This window comes from Alternaria atra (genome assembly GCF_907166805.1).
Source record: "Alternaria atra isolate CS162 genome assembly, contig: 22, whole genome shotgun sequence".
In the NCBI taxonomy this organism is placed as follows: Eukaryota; Fungi; Ascomycota; class Dothideomycetes; order Pleosporales; family Pleosporaceae; genus Alternaria; species Alternaria atra.
This window is the reverse complement of record NW_025091320.1, coordinates 2,207,572-2,226,862: the sequence shown is the minus strand read 5'-3', so window position 1 is coordinate 2,226,862 and position 19,291 is coordinate 2,207,572. Positions and strand designations below refer to the sequence as shown.

The window sequence follows — 19,291 nt, the reverse complement described above, 5'->3', positions numbered from 1 at the left end:
TGGCATTGGTCTAAAAAGCTGAAGTTAAGCTGATCTCTATGTCTTTAGCGTGAACGGTCCTCTCCCCACAGCAGCCTTGGAGGTAAAGACATGACAGTTTTTAGCTCAAAACACTCGGAATCGTCGCTGGCAGGGCTTGATGGACGCAAGAGCGATGATCCTTTCCTCGGAGGCATAAGCGGTCGAAGACTCGCATGAACAACTAACTGATCCCATTGATGCGTAATCTTGAAGGTTCGAGCAGCATCAAAGGGGTCAATGCTGGCTGCGGACTCAATACCTGGCGATGATGGATGTAGCAGTGTTGATTCTCGTCGCGCCTTAGGTCCATCCATATCGCTACAAATGGAGTCTGATCTGGCGCCGGTAGTCATCGCACTGCTTCGCCTTCGCCTAGGCCGCACTCCACAACCTGGCTCGAACCATCCTGCCTCGTTGAACGGAGTTATTATAGAGTCGATCGAGCCACATCGAAGGAACTCTAGTTTGAGGTTCGGGCGCCAGCTCGGTCTGCGGTTCGATGAGGGTTGTTCATAGGGATGGTTGCGTTTGCGTTCGACACATTGTCTCCTTTGCGCTTTGGGCCGTGCTACTGTGGTTTTTGGTGACAGTGGCGGTGAGGGAGCGTATGGCTTGATATAGACCTCTTCCTTATTTTCGTGGAGTATCTCACTCTGGAGGTATGAGAACTCGGCTTCTTTCTCATGATAGGTAGGTGTTGTAGAAGGACTACCATCTCCGCGCTTGGCTATTCCACCTCTTCGTGCAAAGGACCTGGGCTCGTGGCATTCCTTGGAACGATTTAGTTGAGCGAGGGTGTCAGCGCACATTTGGAACGATGCGAAGTTTCTTGCCGTTGAGATAAACTACGCTTAGACAGGTTGAGTAAATGAAGAGTTGGGTGACTGCGTTCAAGATTGGTACGAGACTTTTATTTCCGAAGTGAAGAATTTAACTTTGAATAACAGGTACTTGTAAAGTCAAGAGAAGATGACTCGAATATGGTGACCCCAGGCCATTCTATAATGGCAATGCAGCTGGTCGCACAGATGTTGTGAAGCGCGGACACCGTCGCCAATGGTTGGTGCCCTGCATGACTGACCGTTGGTACAATAAAAGCCAACGTGCGCCCACTGCAAGTTCGGACGCCTGCAAAACAAAAACTAATAGATGCAAAAGGCATCATGGTAGCTCGAATGGCTTCGAGAATCTTTCGCTGCTTCTTACTCTATTGACCAAAATACTGATATTTCTATGCTCACTTGAATTGCCTCGAGGGATTTTCCTCGCGTTCGATTGCGACATCGGTGTCAAACCGATGGTCTGTGCGTGATCCTGTTTATGTAGGATCGACCAGTTGGTGGACCCTGCGTCTAATATTGGCGCCCGGTGTAGATCGTGGGACGGACCGATGAGTGCGCCCGATCATTATACCTTGCATACTTTGCTCTACGAATAAAGTCAAGCGTACTGAGACCATGCGGAAGATGTGTCATGCGCGACTTTGGTTCTGTGAATATATCGTGCGCGCTCAGAATACGTCCATCTCCTGCGTGACACGCTTTCCGAACCAGTCGACCAATTCATCTCCACCGCTCTCGTTCTTGCCACTGAAGAAGTCTGTCATGCGCATGTCATTGCCATCGTCTTCCGCGGGCCAGTCGATACTAACATCCGCCTTCTTCCCTTCCAGTAGCTCTTTCGCAGTTCCCCACGAAAAACGAGTCTCGCTACCCCAGCCAAAGAGGGGGTCCATGTTCTGCTTCAGCCACGTCGTTGTTCGTGCATCCGATGGATATCCGGAACCCCACGCCACCTTGACTTCGGCATCTTCGTTCGCCTCGGTGGCACGATTCTGGTAGGGCTCGTAACAGACATCTAGGGCCGCGTCTCGGGTGACTTTGGCGCATACTGATGCTGCACTAACAACGGGGTATAGACTATCGGCTTTCTTCGCAACTGTGATCCGTATCGTAGGCCATATCCTCTCTAGCTTCTTCTGGTAGATTTCTGGTTTGCCAATAGTGTCGATATAGATCTCCTTGACGTTGACTCCTTGTGCCAACACTCCTTTGATCAGATCGATTGTCGCATCCATAGCTTGTGCGTTGAGATTGTATACATTCGGGGATAACATATGCGCTGAGATATCTTGAGCTGACATTACGCGTGTTGCCCATCCGCCAGCTTCGTAGAGATCCGAGCCTTTGGTGCAGAGCTTGCGCATCAGGTTCGAGCGGACTTCGGGAGTCAAGACTTTGGAGTCATCGAAGTGATGCGTCTCGGCGAGGAGAGAGTGGTGCAGTTCGATCGGTAGGTAGAAGAGGGCGTATACCATAGGGCCTTCTCATGTTAGTGACCAAGGTGATTTTCTCAGGGAAGACTAATACCTAAGACAGGGCCTCGTCCTGCTTCATCGACACCCAGTACAACTTCTCCAGACATATCGTCTGCAATCTGCTTCGGTATTGGCGAGAAGTGCGAATATGACCTTCCGCCAAGAATGCCTGGCTTGGATATTGAAGGCGCCATGAAGACATCTGACGGTGGTGTTTCCAGCTCAATATCTTGAGTATCCATCTCAACATCTTCCTGTGTTTCTGCCATGTTTGTTGACCAAGACTCGGTAGCTATAGTTGTAATCGTTATGTCTTGTGTGTCGTTGCAAAGTAATCAGTTGAGGGAGACGCGACGCGTTCTTCGGCGATTTGGACGCGACTCACCGAGGCGCTAGCGAAGTGAATGGTACCGGAGCACGGCAGAAGAACGGCAGAACCCACACACACCTCATGCGTACACGGCACGTTGCATACAGTTTTCAACACTTACCCCGAAACCTACTACAAGGGGTAGGTTCGCGCCGGCAAGTCATGTTCGTGCTACCACACACAGTGTCTCGCTGCATGGGACCCGAGGTCTCACCGGAGCCAGCAGCTTTCTTCCTGGGGATGGTCGCATGGATTGTGAGTGGTAGTACATTACACTACGACTACGGGACTGCCACACACGAAACCAATTGCGCCTATTTAACACTGCTGTAAATGGTCTTGCTCACACCGCTTCGAAGACTCTCTTGTAGCCAATTCGGCAGTCCTCTCAACAAGCTGACCTTGCTCACACTGTTAGGCAACACGACCTGCCCGCCACTGCAGCTTATGATTCTCCCAACAACCGCATCTGCAACGGCCGTAGGCTCGATAACAGCTGATCCTCGCTTCTTGAGTGCTTCTTCGACGGGTGCGATCAAAGGTGTGCGGACCCAATTGGGATGTATGGATGTGGTGAGCACGCTTGGGCTGTTGTAGTGATGCTTGAGCTCCTGGTTAAGCGCTATCATAGGTCAGCGTGCGGCATACAAGAGGAAGAACAAACTGCGTACCTTCATGGAAGCTCAGAATAGCCGCCTTTGTGGCTGTGTAGTCCGCTAGACCAGCAACGCTAATAAAGCTCGCGGTGCTCGCGATGGTCACGATGTGGCCCTTGTTATGTCGAAGCATATCCGGCAAGAAGGCTTTGGTGGTGTACCAGTTGCTGAGCACATTCACATCGAAAATCTTCCGGAGATACCCGTCAGATGTAGTAAGGATGGTATGGGCTGCCAGGATACCTGCGTTGTTGATCAGGATAGTAGGTGCACCCATTGTCTCCTTGATCTTTTCAGCGACTGCATAGACCTCGGATGGGTCAGTAACGTCGCATTTGAAGAACTTCAGGCCTGCATCTGTAATGCGCGTTAGTACTAGGCGACGGTTATCATAGCGAGTATTGATCCAACTTACAGCCCTGCAAACTCGGGGGCAGTTGCTGAATATCAAGCACTGCTACTCTGATCCCTTTGTTGATCAATCTCTTAACCACTAGCTCTCCAATTCCGCTACAGCCTCCTGTGATGACCGCCACCTCCCGGCTCCAGTTCCACCTTGCCTTCTCACTTCGCAACCTGCCAGCATTTAGGGCGATGTGGTTGAGCTGCTTATTAACGACTCTTGTTGTACCAGCTATCAGACACCACTTCAAGGCCTTTAGAACCCGTGCATATTTATGAGGGTCCCGAAGAGCAGCAATCCGAGTTGTAAGTTGGCTACGAAGTTGTGTAGGTCCTTTCGTCAACGCCCATAGCAGAGCTGCCGTCACGAGAGGGTTGAGTGCGACATGACCGACAGAAGTTACAAGGATGTTAAGAACGTTTTGTAATATATTCGACATATCTATGTTCGCATCTGAGATACGCAAACAAACCTACAGTGCGGAATCTGAGTATTTCAATAAGAACGTCACTGCCTATGTTTACTAAGCTTACAGCGCGTTGCGGGTCCGATCGCGTCAAAAGAGGGGACTGAGCGCCGCCAATAGTGAGGGGACTCTCACCGACGATGTCGAAGCCTCGGCTCTGCACTTTCCAACTACATGATATTGACTCAAGGTTCGGCTTCGATGCACTGAGGAGTGATGTTCGGACAGGACTGTCATAGCTAGGTGAGCCATAGCTCCGCATATATATCTGTTCAGAGCGTTGGTGTATACACAGACATATCGATGTCGTTGAATCGATTATAAGTTGATGAATGACTCTAGTGCCTACAATATCTAGGTAACTTCTTGTTCGTTTTCCAGGATGCTGAGGACCTCTCCCAGAATGTAGCCACCTTGGTGACTATGTACATGGCCACTGTGCCGTCACTTATACCTTGCATCGTTTCCGAGGCTGTTTTGCAAGAACACATCGGGGCGTGGCAAATGGTAATGAAGGCGCAACTGTCGGGTGCATTGCTCGTCGGGTGCAGAGGTTCCGATAGCCTGGCCCTAAGCCCTGATTCGCTAGTAGACCAGCCAAGCAGCGCACGTGTTGCGGCTTCCTGCCACGAGGAACTTTATGAGGACGTCGCAATGAAAGCTCGCCGTCCGAAATCACTTGCGATCGATATCTTCGCATGCGTTACTTTCATCCCGGCGATGGTTACATCAGGAGCACCGCTTTGCCCTGCTTTTAGCCGGTCCCACGGAGTTCACTTTGCATTGCTTGCTGATTGGCAGATGCATGGCGCGTGCGGGGAAATGCCTGGTTCTCGATTCTGAAACGAGGACGGTCAGGCCCTACCTAACCGTATCGGCTGCATTGGAAAACGAGACGCCTCATTTGAGAAGATCGCCGTTGGCGTAAAGAAAAGCATATATGGCGATGGCGAAGACAGAAGACCACGCAACTGAACAAGTGCTGACTGAAGGCGCCTCATCATCAACCTCATCAACACCTTCCAGTGGCAGATAGCAGGTCTTTCTTGATAGAGCCCAATTCACGCTTCTGCACAACATCTTTCTACCATACTGGCGCGGCATGCGTAGCGGCATGCGTCGGTGTTTGAGACGATTGATGCCCCGCCAGTCCTTCGGCCGTGGAAGCTACACTGCCCCTCCTTGTACTGTATGGCGGTACTACTAGATGCTGCAACCTTGACTGGTCGGACGACTTTCTGGGCGAAGAGCTGCCGGATGACGTGAGGGTATTGCGCACCGCCCGCCGGCATCTCCATCCCACTCCAGGGGCCTGGAACGCGCTGTAGAGAAGCATTCAGAACCACGTTTGCCGCGCATATCGAGTTAGAGTGGGTCGTGTTAAATAACGAAAGGCTGTGACAGCTGCGCGAAAGGCTGGGACGACACGCAGGAGGTGGGATGCTATATTCGATTCAGCTGTTGGTTCCGAGGCCATGACTATAATGCATCCTCAATCCTTGACACGAGATTCGCTTTTGAGTGCTAGTTGCTTTCTAAAGTATCTGTGCATGTACAGTAGAAGACTTGCGGGAGAACAGGAGGGTCCAAAACCTCAATTGGGCACAGTACGCGACAAGCAGATGCGCAATATGTGCGGAATCCCACCCAGCACTAGTTGAGCGCCACATCGTCCCCTGATCAGTGATGGACCCTGAGCTCTTGAGTCCAACGCTCCACTCCCGCTTCATCTGTAGACTTGCTCTTTCGGCGCCTGAAGTTTGAACTGTTGGCCAACACTTCCAGGCTTTCTCAGACTGTCCTTACCCACGACTCGTGCCGTGCATAGGCCGTCAAGTGCACGTTGCTGCGACCCGCTCGACAGCGACTTCCGTTCCTGCCTACGTACCGAGCCTCCAACAACGATTCCGTCTCAACTCTGTAAGATCAAGAACAGCGAGCAGCGAGGGTAGTAAGGGCATTTGCCCTGTGTACGAATTATCTGTATGTAACTGCGCTTGCTGTGTGCTGCGACAAGTGGCTGCGGCTCTCATGTGAAATCACACCGCCCGCCAATCCCCCACACCAGCTTCCTGGGAAGTCGCGCTGACTTGACTGCCAGTGTATTTCTAGTATTCTAGTCAGTATGGCCTACCAAGGCATAGGAGGAGGCAACGGCCTCAGATCTCCCCGCGAAGAATCGTCGTTCCTTTCCCTGAATCGTGCCGCTCAGAACGGCGATGGCCGCGCGACCCTGCAGCGGCGCTTCACGACCAACAACATTCCAACCATGAGCACACCATTGTCGCCAATTGGACAACAACGCAGACAGGCGGCAGAGCCGGCCGAATTTACTACAGCGGTATGTGGGCACTCTCGTACAAGTAAGAGGCGGACGTTAGGTGCTGGCGCTCCGCAGCGCTTCGCATATCAGTACTCAACAGCTGTCACAGCCATGTCGGACAGACTTGAAACGAGATCGTATAGCTCCGATGGCTGTTGAAGTTGCTGGCCGTCAGCTGCATATACACACGCGGTGAACAAGACTTTGGGCTAACGACCAATGCCAACAGACGTACCACAAGCTCCAAGTTGTAAGTCTACTTCACTGCGTCTTTTAACGCCTCTCACTCGCTACCCCTCATTTCCTATTGGAAGTGAGATTGCAGTCGCCAAGGTTACCTGTCAAGGCGACGACGCTCAAATCAGTCAACAGCCGTCTCTCGCCTTTGTTCCTCCTACACCACAACGAAAGTCCACCGTCTGCAAAAGCCACATTGCTATTATCACGCCTGTACATTTTCTTGTCTCGATTTGAGACTCCGATTCCCTATCTATACCCTCATCTTTTCGCATTTGCACTCATCTTGTATCCCGAGCGACGTTGTTGCGTCGTGACAAACCCACTTGCCGATTCGCGTGACCAGCTAACAGCTTGCTAGCTCGAGAGGAAACGAATCGAACACGAGTATCTCAAAGAAGCGAAACGGCGCTTTGACGCTGAGATGGAGCTTCTTAACTTGCAAGCCCAGCATGGCGAGGCTGACATCAACCGATTCTCAACCGATCACTACGGCGGACCTGCTCATAGCCAGCCCACCACACCGCCTGAGTATAACGAGAGCAAAGGTTTCCCGTCTGCGCTATCGCGCCCGAACCGTTTCAGTATGTCCAGTATCAATCCGGGTATTACCACACGCGGTAGCCGCGCCAACTCTCAGGTTACTTCTCCTCCTGCCAACTTCCAGGGCAACGGCAATTTGCCTTCGCACTCGATGCCAGGATCTCGTCGCAACTCTGATGAGGACCACGACGATTTCGAGAACGACGACTTCACTCCTCTGAGTCCGGCTGCCCGCAAGTAAGTTTACCCTCCACCACTTTACTTCCTACAGAGCTGACTCAGATAGAAACAACCGCATGTCGATGCCCGTTACCAGAATGGATTACGGCAACCGCAGCGGCCTTCCAGATGTGACCTCTCTTCTGGGTCACATTGACACAGCTGGTTTCTTGTTTGGTGATGACTCAGCTGCTTCTCAAGATCACAAGGCGTTCCTTCAAATGGGCAACACAAAGGACGACTTTCCAGTCTTGGTCCGTCGCGACGGTGCTGGTAATGGTACGAAACTCTCTGCATCTTCTGCTGCACTTGATTTGGCCCTCTCACAATCCCCTGGCCCGGATGCTCAATCCACTGGTTGGAACGGATTCCGTCACCGTCAGGCTCAACAGTCCCTTCCTGCTAACACTTTCCATAAAGCCTCACAGATGGACGATTATGAATCTGGTCGTTCCAACGGCAATGTCGAGAATACGCCCAAGAACAACCGTCGCTCGGTTGAGTTCAACTTCAGCCCCAAGAACAACGAGTCTAAGCGCTCTAGCTACGGCGGCCCAACCAACGGCATGCCCAAGTTGACCCAGTCCTACTCTACGAACGATGTTCCAACCCTCAAGAATGGAGGCAACGGTGCCAGTAGCATCGGTTTCACGCACTCGCAGCAATTCCACAACCACAACGCTAGTCTTGGTCGTATTCCGTCGAATGTTCTGTCCAACCGTAACAGCCGTGACCTGTCGCTCGGTAATCGAGAGGCTGAGTATCGATCCCCACAGTCAGGGTTGCACGCGAGCGCTGCTCCTTTCGGCCCCGCAATCACATCAGCTGCTAACGGCAACGGCGGAGTCCCGTCGACAGTCGGTTCACCAGCTATGTCACAGTACTCCAGTGTCTCAGCTGCCAATCCAGGCTACTATGGATACGGTATGAATATGCTCAACGGCGCTATGAACGGTCTCAACCTCGGGGCTGGAGCTGGTTCCGGACCTCAGTTCGGTGGACCTCCTGCTTACGGTCCTAACGGGATGTACGGTAGCGGACCGCCGCAGTACAACCCATACGCTACCTATGGACCAGGTGGCCGTGTACAGGACAGCCAGGCTCGCGTCATTCAGAGCCGTCGACTGCAAAACGATGCCAACAAGTACATGAACTACGATCTGAAGACCATGCCCCGTCACGAGATCTACAGCTTGTGTAAAGATCAGCACGGCTGCCGGTTCCTGCAGAAGAAGCTTGAGGAGCGCAACGCGGAAAACATTCAGATCATCTTCGACGAGACTGCCCCTCATGTTGTTGAACTCATGACCGACCCCTTCGGCAACTACCTCTGCCAGAAGTTGTTGGAATACTGCAACGACGAGCAGCGCAATACGCTTGTTCGCAATGCCTCACCTGCTATGGTTCAGATTGCGTTCAACCAGCACGGCACTCGCGCCTTGCAGAAGATGATCGAGTTCATCTCCACCGATGATCAGGTTCGTGACGACCCTTTATCTTCCCCAGCTTCCGGGCTAATCCCTTCACAGACCCAAATGATTATCCGAGCATTGTCAGGACAGGTTGTGGATCTCATCCAGGATCTGAACGGCAACCACGTCATCCAGAAGTGCTTGAACCACCTCAAGTCCGTGGAGGCTCAGTTCATCTTCGATGCTGTAGGCGAGAACTGCATTACTGTCGGCACACACCGCCATGGTTGCTGTGTTCTTCAGCGTTGCATTGATCACGCCGTTGGCTTCCAGAAGGTCGACCTCATTCGCAAGATCACTGCACACAGCTTCCACCTTGTGCAGGACCCATTCGGCAACTATGTTGTTCAGTACATCCTTGATCTCAACGACGCTGCCTTCACAACGCCCATGTGTCAGGGCTTCCAGGGCAAGATTTGCGAGCTGTCCAAGCAGAAGTTCAGTTCCAACGTCATCGAGAAGTGCATCCGCTGTGCTGAGCCACACGTCAAGGGCATGATGATTGAAGAGTTGCTTGACGTCGAGCAGCTTGAGCAGCTCATGCGCGACTCATACGGCAACTATGTTATTCAGACTGCACTCGAGTTTGCTCCCGCCGAGCTATGCGTGCACCTTATTGAGGCTATGCGTCCGATACTGCCTTCAATCCGCCAGACTCCGTATGGTCGTCGTATTATGAGCAAGGTTGGAGAGCGTGAGAGCCGTCTTGCTGCATACACCGGTCGTACTTCTTCCGGTCAGGCTTCCCCTGGTACTACTCAGGACTCCGAGGCTAGCGCAGTATTCAGTCAGGCCCCACCCCAATACCAGTCTGGTAATGTTCCAGCTAGCTACCAAGGTCCCAACGGCTCTTCTGGCTTTCAGACACCAATGTACACGGCAACCGCGTACGGTCCTAGTATCATTTCACCTCAACCCCACCGTCAGCCACACCGCTTGAGCAACCCACAACACATGCACAACCCTATGCAAGGCAACCGTCAGAACTATCAGGGTTACCAGAACCAGCACCAGTACGGTGTTGCTCAAACCAATGGTGGCAACGGCACCTGGTTCTAAAAGAGCTAGACGGTCAACGAGGTTATGACTTGACGAGCTACGGTCTGCCCAAACGAACATCACTACGCAACATGCTTACCAGTAGGTTACACTGGTGTTGGCGTTTGTCATCTTGATGGGTCGATCTTTCCTCTATCTATCAGTCCTGCCTGTTCTCAATGGGCGGATCGATCTTGTATAGTACGACTACACGAGCATCATCGCGCAGCCTAGGCAGCATTCGGCATTCACACGGCGTACGGCTTGATGGGCTATATGGCGTTTTTCCCCTTTCACTGATTGTATTCTATCCCTTCATTTTGCCCATCCATTACTTCCATTCCAACACTTGTCTTCCCGATACGGCACCTTGGTGCACCAAAAGGAACGTTTTAGCATGAGCACGAAAACGAATGAGCACGAGTACTAGCACTGTCGCCGTATGGGCGGCTACTTTTTCATTTTACACCTTGCCATGGCACTTGTCGTGAGCCTGGAGCCAGGTGGCAAGTCCAAGTAGACAAATAAAGGATTAAATTCCAAAACTTGCATAACATTGCGTGAAACAACAAACACTTAATAGAGACGACGATGCGATGAATTGTCGCCAAGATTGCATCCATGTGACGAAGAGTACAGTGCGGCTGCCATGTGAGGACGATGACGCGCCTTCCGCCTTCCGCTTCCGGACCACCCATTTGAAACAACCACCTTCCTCGTTTCCCCTAGGCACCTACAAACCACGCCCAGTACGACCAACAAGCCTACTACGCTGTGCGCCAGCGCTGTATTCCGATAAGACACTCGTCCGACGTCTGCGACGCTATAATCCACGCTTCTTCACTCTACGAGCCCCCATCCGATTACTTGCCGCGACCCGCAAGTCGTACATTACAAGACTACGCTACCTCGCATAAGCAGACAGAATGCGCTTCGCTGTCTTCTCTTTCCTTGTTGCGCTCCTCGCAGCTTTCGTCATGGCCGCCGCACCTCACCGCTCGGTTATCATCAGCTGGCCAAAGGACACACCCGACGAGATCGTCGAGCAGAGCAAGGAGGCTATCAGACAGGCCAAGGGTAAGAGACACTTTACACACCCATGCACGACATATACAAGATAGTCGCGGTATATGCGCCATATGTAGGAGGTACTTTGCTAACAAGGTTACTTTAGGTGTCATTACCCACGAATACAACATCATCAAGGGCTTCGCTGCCCAGGCCCCCGCTTCTGCTCTCGAGTTGGTGTCGACGTTGAGCGACGTGTACAAGTGCGAGATTGAGGAGGATGGCATTGTTACTACGCAAAACGATAAGGCGTAGGCTGGGATGGTGCGAGAGAGAGCAAGGACATGCAAATGAACAAAGTGGCTGTTAGATTGTTCACCCTCATGATTATACGGTTGGAGTTTGGAGTCGACGAGAGATTCGGGTTAGTTGGCGTTTCTCACGACGATTAAGTTACAGATTGTATTGATACCTTTGCTTTTGTGGTTGCCATGTACGATTTCATGTCGCGCCATACATACATGTTTTGAGAGGGCCTGTATGCGATACCCGTACACCGGATTAATACTCTATTATGCCTGACCACTGCGAAACTTGGGTATGGTGTAGGCCTCTGTTGTACCTGATGATCTTGATGTCCATGGTAAGATGGTGGAACCCTGCAGCGGCTCTTTCCCCGCGGATGCCAGCCCCAAGGGGACGTGCATCTTGTCTCAGCACAACGGCGGCTTTATGCGCGTCATGTCCCGTCTGTCAGAAGGCCATTAGGGATTGTCACGTTGATGCCCCTCACTCTACGACCGATTCACGACTTTACGACTCGACACACGGCGATTGACGACGTCGCCGCGGGAGTGTGCTGCATTTCCGCTTAGCGGTCGGATCACCCCCAACCTCACCGACGCGCGACACGTCCTCGAGCAAGGAACTGCCTGTGCTTGGTGGAGCACGTACTCTTCACCGCAACCCAAAATCCGCTTCCTCGAGATGCATGACTGTGATTCACTTTACTCCGACCGGATACTAGCATTGAGAAACCTACACGCGGGTAACAAGCCCCGCGATACACCAACATGGACGACTTCAAGCCCGAGCTGCTCAAGGCTCTCCTCGACTGGGTACGTCTCTATATGCATTCCAACTATAGGCTCGAGTGGTATAGCTGACTTTTCGCGTCTAGGTCAACACCTTCGACCTCCCCCACAGAATCACCTCACTAAGCCAACTCGAAGACGGCCAAATACTATGGCAGATCCTCGCCGACATCGACGCCGACTACTTCAACGAGTCTCTACCCAATTTCGAAGAAAATCACCGCCGTCAATCAGACAATTGGATACCGCGATGGCAAAACCTCAAATATATCGAACGCACAACCTCGACGTATATACGCGAAGAATGCGAGCAGCTGCCCGTTCTCACCAAGCGCATGATACCAGATCTAAAGGCAGGCGCGCGGGATGGATCGACAATGCTGGTTGCAAAGCTTACCATGGCCGTGCTACTGGCAGCATGCTTCTCGCCGCGGAGCAACCAGCGGATGCTACAAGTCATGCCAAAGCTAGGCCAAAAGACGGCCGAGACCATTGCCGAAGCCATACAAGAGATGCAGGCTTTGGATCAGCGCATGTCCGAACTAGGTGTCGACGCCGAGTTGACTTCAGAACCAAACCTCACAGGGTATAGAACGCCCACACGAGCCATGTCTGGCCAACCACCACCATCTGGAAACGAATTGGAGCAGGAGGCACAGCTGTTCGAGGCAAACAAAGATAGGCAAGCGCTCAAGGCGCAAGTTGGAAAGCTACTCGAGGAGCTAAAGATCTCACGGGAACGAATAGAAAAGCTAGAGGAGGAAGTCGCTGAAGCAACAGCGTATCTAGACGTTCGGGCCGGCCAGGCACAACGAGCTCAATCGGACGATGTCGAAAACTTACGAAACGACTTGCTGCGCGACAGACAGTACATTGATCAGCTCGAGCAAGACCTTGCCCACACGCGAGATATCATGGAAAGCCAGAAGCGACGTCTCGATCGATTAGAGGGCGAGGAAGGATCCAAGCAGGACCTGCGTGATCAGCTACAAGTAGTCAAGGCGGAGCGTGACGAGCTGAGTCAGAAGGCCAAGGCCAACGAGAACCTGAAGAAGAAGATTGAGTCTCTCACCAAAGAAACCAAGCAACTGGAGACGCTTCGAGAAGACTACCAACAGGCTCGTGAACGATTAGCACAGCTGGAGAGCGTCGAGGAGCGCAACGACATTTTGCAGAACATCATCAAAGAGAACGGCCAGACGCTTGCCAATGGCGAGCAAGCCATCTTTGAGGAGAAGGGCAAGCGCACACGAGTCGAGCATGAGAATCTGCTACTCATGAAGCAATTAGAACAGACTCGCGAACTACAGTACAAAGCAGAAGACGCCAAACAAGAGCTCGAAGAACGGATACGAGAGCTAGAATCATCAAACCACGCCGACCGTGGTGATAGCCTGGAAGATGAGCTCATACAAGACGCCGATCAAGATGAGGTGAAGCCCGTATCCGATGGACGAGTGAGCGCAGATGCGATTGCCCTGCAACAAAGGGTGGACATCCTGAACGCCCGCTTGAAGTCACTAGAAAGCGAGACACTCAAGCAGATGCAAGAGAACTTGGGCTTACGGTCTGACATGATGGCGGAGAAGGATGAAAACAGTCAAAAGTATGTCATGGCCTGGCGTAGATGCTCGTACCTTGCTAATTATGTGTCAACAGGCCCTTCTTAGAGCAGAACGAGAAGCTAACCACTGCTCAAACTGAGTTGGAAGACCTTCGTCGCCGGTTACGCGAGCAAGATTTACAGATGGCAGAACTCCGCAATGAGCTCAACAGGAGTATGTGTCTTTGTTTATCTACATGACTGTGCTAACTTTACTAGAATCTGACATCGACGACGATACGCGGTCAGCTGCTGTCCAGAAGGAACACGAGCGTCTGCTGGTACTGCAAGAAAGAACGAACGACAGACTACGAGAGCTCGAACTTGCAAACGCGGAGAAGTCAGGTCTGTTACGAGCAGCGTTGCTCGACCGCCAAAACCTTCCGCCGGAGCTTCTCGAACTTAAGAGGGTCGAGACCATACGGCAGATGCGCGAACGGATCGAATCTGTCATTAAAGCACCAGCAGAAGTACAACCACAGGCACTAGATACCACGAGCACGGAGATCGCGGAGACTGTACTGTCCTCCGAAGCCGCTCTAGAAAAGGCAAAGAAGGTAAGCACCAAGCAGAGTTTTCATAGCAAGCCACCTTCTTCGGCGTTTGACGTGGCAATCTCGACTGCGAGGACACATCAGCTCGAACTGTCGTTGACTACGGCTACTCTTGTCTCGCCAACTTCGCCACATAGGAACCACTTAGGGAAGGATAAATCGCTATCGGACATGTCTACTTCTACAGCTGGGACAGGACAAACCACGTGGGTCCGCATGGTGCAGCTAGTCTCGCCAAAGCGGAGAACCAAGTCGACGATACAAGCGTCAAATGACTGTGTGGCAAGTTTGTCCTCGGCCTGGCTGCCTGAGTATACTTATCAGATCGACTTCTAAACCTCTTCTCTCATGTACTCTATTTAATCAATAAAACCTGTGCTAACAAGCCCCCAGGACCTCCAAGACCAACTCACCACCTCCAGTACCCTCCGCGAGCAGCTCGAACTCGCGCGGAAGGAGACTTCAGAGAAGGGCTCGGTATGTCGCGTCCCCTCCATCTCGCGTTCAGCAGCCTGGCAACCATGGATATGGTAGACTCGGTTATTGCATTTCCAAAAACAAATTGCCAACAAACAAACACAGGTCGAACTGCAACAAGAAGTCGAAAACCTGCGACGCGAAAACGCTCTCGTCAAGAGCATGTGGTATGACATGAATCAGCGTCTGCTTAGCAATACCGTTATTCTGCAAAGACGCAGCGAAGCTCCCAAGGGCTGGCTCGGAAAACAAAGAGCTGTTGTTGGTGGCGGAAGCGTCTTAGTACGTTAGCTCTCCTGTTCCCTTGTTTTTTCCTTTTTTTGGTTAACAAAATACAGGGCCGGAGGTAGCAGGAAGAACAGCAACACCATCTTCGTCGGACATTGCAACGATAGCAGTCTCACGGCCTCGTCTTCCTTCATCGGCAGTAGGTTCGTCAGACGGTGTACTCGTCTCTTTTCTCTTCATTACACATTTTGTAGGGCCGAGGAATCGGGTTTGGTTCAGCATAGCGCAGGTTTGGTGGCATTTGTATTGCGTGAGGATGTATAGACGTATCGTCTTTTGTCACTTATACCCCCTTTTATTTATATGCGGTAGCTTCTAAATCAATGACACAAGGATATATTAGAAGCAGAATGTTTCAGTGTTTTTCGTTCATTGGCGACTGAATATGTGTGACTTGACATGGCGGGACGGATATGGAATACACAAATCTATGGATTTTGAGAAACGACTGGCCAGAATATGCGATGAGCGGCATTCGAATACGTGTAAATGCATGTGTGGTAGTGTATGATTTGGTTGTGTGTGTGCGTTGTTTCTGCAAGAATTACAGTGGATATGAGAAGACACCCCTTAACATCCAAGCGTGGCGGCATACAAATCATAAGTACTACCTAGACGTTCCAAAACATACATTATGTGCATCTTCCTTTCCCTTCCCTGACTGCCCTTCGCCTGCCCACCAATCCTCCTCCTCCAACTCCCACCAAGTCCACATACTCAGTACTCGGCTAACCTCAACCTCCTGCCGATATTCCTGCGTATAACGTCGCGCTCGACGGGTTCGTTCTGCGCTCGATTGGCATTGAGAGCTTGACGAAGCATGCCCGCGTCGAAGAAGCCATCTATAATTGCGGAGAAAAACCAAAGATCAGCCTAAATGAAACATGATGGAAAATATGGGTAGGTGTGGTGCGGTGATAATGATGATAATGATGATGATGAAGTCTCGTGCGATGCTATTCCTCTCAAAAAAGAAAAGCAAAAATAACCAGGCAATGTAATAGAAAACATGGTCAAATCAAGAAGAGTAGAAAATCGGTTTCCTCGCCACAGTAGGCGCCTTCCTCGCTTTGACCGTCTTGAGAACTGGAATAGGTTTACGTGGCGAGCTCAACAGAACAGGCGTCATGGGCTTGAAAGGAGGGGATTGAGGAGGCGTAGGCGGTAAACCATCCACCCTTCGAAAAGGTGGAGAAGAAGGAGAAGAATCAGAAGGCGAGGAGGAACAAGAAGCATGGCTCGAGACTTCATCGAGGGAAAGAAGGGAAGGAGGGGAAGGGGGAGTCCTACATCCACCAAGACCGTCGTCATCGTCATCGTCTGCTATACTCTCTGCGGGTGTTTGTTGCTTGCCGCCGTCTCCTAGGATGATTCTGCCTCTGCTCTTGAGACGGCTGGCTAGGGGTCTGTCTTCCGCTTCACGGGCACGGGTTGCTGTTTTATCGGCTGAAGTACCACGGCGTTTGATCTGGCGGAGGAGTTTTCTGATTTCCAAAAAGTAGGATTCGAGCGCGTCAATATAGCGCGAGGTTTGGCGGTGCTTGGATGAGGCACAGATGGAGATGCTGCCGTCTTTTATAATGTATCCGATGCCGAATCCGTCGGCGGATGTTGGACCGAAACCGAATTGGCGGAGCGAGGGGTTGCCGCAGTTTGAGGTGGAGAGAATGGTTTGGTTGATCTTGTCCCAGCCGCTGTCGGCGAAGAGGGCAGGCATCGAATGCTGCATTGCTGTTGGTGGCGGTGAGCTGGAGATGGAATCGTTCTCTGATAGTACTGAGTTGCGGTTGGGTGACCCTACGCCCGATGCATCAGCGCTGGATGGTCGTGTCGAATCCCAGCCATCACTGCTAGCAGTGTCGTTTGACTCGTCGATAGCCCGCTGCCAGATGCAGTATAAGGCATAAAGATGTCGGTCAGGACCTTGCGCTTTGGAACAGATCTTTGTGTTCTCAGTGTGCTTCTGGCAGGCCTTTCGGAGCGCCTCAATCTTTTGCGCTGCTGGGTTCTCGCCCCAGAATGTTGTCAGAAAGTCGACTGACTCTTCGGTTACAGATCGAATGGCTTCCGTACGTCCATGGTAGTAGATTTTCGTCATAGCGGGCTCGTATACGCACTCTATTCGGCCGTATAGACCATAGTACGCTGCCTGGAAGGCCATTTGGACGAAAGCATCGGGGGAGAAACCCATTGAAGTCATGAAGTTCTTGCCATAGTGAGGAAATTCCAGAGTCGCAAACTCGTTCTGCTGGATTAGATCTGCCAGGCGCGTCTCAGCGAAACGAAGTGCTGTGCTCAGTTCTGGCAACATATCCCACTCAAGTTTATGAGGCGTTGTTTGAACGTCGCCGAAGCTGTCTGGGTCGCGCTTCGCAGGATCAGGGCTCGAGGAAGCCCAAAGACTTGGCGCACTGCCGTTGATGGTCCTGGCAAATCGGAGAATGGTGTCTGTGTATACGTCGGATGCAAATCGTAGCACAGTATGGCCATCAACACCAGTATGTTCGAAGTTGATACCTGCACTTCCGTTCTTGCAAACGATAATTTGCAGCTTGTCGTACCAGCGGTTCGTGCAAGTTCCCACCTGAACACCACGCTCGATCTTACTTGTACCGCAGAGCATGTTCATGCAAAGATCAGCGCCTGTCTGCGGTTCTGTGTAATCCAAACATAGCACGAACAATGCCGAATCGACAATGTTGAGACAGTCGGAGTTATTGGACCCTTCCTCCCTGTGCAACACGTCACGGAGACCCGCCCAAACCTTTCGATTCTCTGTACTGAGCACACCCAGTGCTCCTTTAGCAGCATCCTGAATCGGTATTTCTTGCGCATCTTCTACAATGACTTTCAGGTTGAGCGCAATGTCCTTTTCCGTCATGATCAGATCATTGTTATCATCCAGAACATCGAACCAGTAGAACTGGCCGTAGCACATGACAACAATGTGCTTCGACGTTGGGTCCTGACCAATCTGGCATCCATTTTCGGTGGGTATTCTAGCCGTACCAAACAGTCTTGAGTATTGGTACATGCACAGTGGTTGGCCGCGGATGGTGTCAGGTGGTAGTTCTTCCAGACGAACTGCTCGGACAAACGACAATGCCGAGACCACTAATGAGGCTGCGCGAGTGACCTGGTTGTTGCGAGCTGGGGTAGGATCGTCCTCCAGTAAGAAAAATGGATTTAGATTAAGTACCACCGGGTTGTCAAAATTCAGATATGAATCGTACCCTAGCGATAGGTCAGTGTATGATACATGGATATGAATGACACTTTGAACTGTCGATCATGAGAACGGCATCAAATACCGCTCACTCATGTCATCTAGGATACATGGCATGTACTTACAGAACTGCTCAATGTAGTTGTTCTTTCCACTAGCGTACTTCTTCAGCTTTTCCTGGAGCACTGGTCCATCGGTTTTGAGAAAGTCCTCTACCGAATGAACCGTGTCGCTGTGTTCCTTTGGAGACTGCAAAGGCTTGAGAGCAGCAATATATTTCTTACACGAGCTGTCTAGCTCCGGGATGGGAAGCTTCGGAAGACTGTCTTCGTGTGCGAACGTAATGCCTGGTTTCGAATTTGGGTTGGTGTGGCTTGCTAACGGTGCTTGTGCCTCTGCAGAATAAGACTGTGTGCTGTTCTTTGCGTTCTCTGCTGAACGAGTCGTGCCGTTGCCTTCTGAGCCAGACATCTTGGATGCTTTGACTAATGTATCCTCGAGGGACGACGGTTGGGTGAATGTGCGGACTGCCATGACGAGTATGTCAGTTACGCGTAGAGAGGTGAGATGGAGGTGGCAATGTTGAGATGCCGCAAGGCACTGCGATAGAAGTAGTGACAGTCCTGAAGACAGTAGGCCGGCATGGGTACTCGAAGTTTGCGAAGAGCATCAAGGTACTTGGGGGAAGGGAAGGCTCTTATAAGACTCGAGACGAATGGGGAAAGTAGAACTAGGGCGGGTCCACACGACAATTGAGCATGTGAAACGCGCGATAGGCTTCGTAATAAACAGACAAGGTGATGCAAAATACCGCCCAGGTAGCCGACCGCTGACCCGGAACGTGACCCGGTCCATGGCAGACCAGAGAGGTGAATGACCCGATGTTCTGAACCAACGAAAGGCCCATGCAAGGAGAATGCAACTTACACAGTAGCGTCAAGCCCTATATGAGCTGCGAATAGCTTGTTCTTTTTTC

The 19,291-nt window shown here is 51.6% G+C and overlaps 6 protein-coding genes across 6 annotated transcripts; 3 read left to right on the top strand and 3 right to left on the bottom strand.

Annotated features, from left to right (window-relative positions):
- Nucleotides 1–1,531: 1,531 nt before the first annotated feature.
- On the bottom strand, nucleotides 1,532–2,607 carry ALTATR162_LOCUS3503 (uncharacterized protein; the record flags this gene model as incomplete). Its single annotated transcript, XM_043311111.1, has 2 exons — nucleotides 1,532–2,343; nucleotides 2,391–2,607. 2 exons carry the CDS (start codon nucleotides 2,605–2,607, stop codon nucleotides 1,532–1,534), a joined length of 1,029 nt encoding a protein of 342 aa, XP_043167046.1.
- A 415-nt stretch (nucleotides 2,608–3,022) lies between these two features.
- On the bottom strand, nucleotides 3,023–4,206 carry ALTATR162_LOCUS3502 (uncharacterized protein; the record flags this gene model as incomplete). The annotated part of the gene is made up of 3 exons (XM_043311110.1): nucleotides 3,023–3,330; nucleotides 3,380–3,721; nucleotides 3,780–4,206. 3 exons carry the CDS (start codon nucleotides 4,204–4,206, stop codon nucleotides 3,023–3,025), a joined length of 1,077 nt encoding a protein of 358 aa, XP_043167045.1.
- Nucleotides 4,207–6,358: 2,152 nt separating this feature from the next.
- Nucleotides 6,359–10,086, top strand: ALTATR162_LOCUS3501 (uncharacterized protein; the record flags this gene model as incomplete). The annotated part of the gene is made up of 4 exons (XM_043311109.1): nucleotides 6,359–6,574; nucleotides 7,155–7,573; nucleotides 7,623–9,033; nucleotides 9,085–10,086. The coding sequence occupies 4 exons, from the start codon at nucleotides 6,359–6,361 to the stop codon at nucleotides 10,084–10,086; spliced, it is 3,048 nt and encodes a 1,015-aa protein (XP_043167044.1).
- Nucleotides 10,087–10,991: 905 nt separating this feature from the next.
- ALTATR162_LOCUS3500 (uncharacterized protein) lies at nucleotides 10,992–11,388 on the top strand (the record flags this gene model as incomplete). Its single annotated transcript, XM_043311108.1, has 2 exons — nucleotides 10,992–11,142; nucleotides 11,240–11,388. 2 exons carry the CDS (start codon nucleotides 10,992–10,994, stop codon nucleotides 11,386–11,388), a joined length of 300 nt encoding a protein of 99 aa, XP_043167043.1.
- Nucleotides 11,389–12,146: 758 nt separating this feature from the next.
- On the top strand, nucleotides 12,147–15,092 carry ALTATR162_LOCUS3499 (uncharacterized protein; the record flags this gene model as incomplete). Its single annotated transcript, XM_043311107.1, has 6 exons — nucleotides 12,147–12,191; nucleotides 12,254–13,773; nucleotides 13,827–13,945; nucleotides 13,990–14,327; nucleotides 14,718–14,801; nucleotides 14,859–15,092. The coding sequence occupies 6 exons, from the start codon at nucleotides 12,147–12,149 to the stop codon at nucleotides 15,090–15,092; spliced, it is 2,340 nt and encodes a 779-aa protein (XP_043167042.1).
- Nucleotides 15,093–16,107: 1,015 nt separating this feature from the next.
- ALTATR162_LOCUS3498 (uncharacterized protein) lies at nucleotides 16,108–18,849 on the bottom strand (the record flags this gene model as incomplete). Its single annotated transcript, XM_043311106.1, has 2 exons — nucleotides 16,108–18,323; nucleotides 18,441–18,849. The coding sequence occupies 2 exons, from the start codon at nucleotides 18,847–18,849 to the stop codon at nucleotides 16,108–16,110; spliced, it is 2,625 nt and encodes an 874-aa protein (XP_043167041.1).
- Nucleotides 18,850–19,291: the final 442 nt, after the last annotated feature.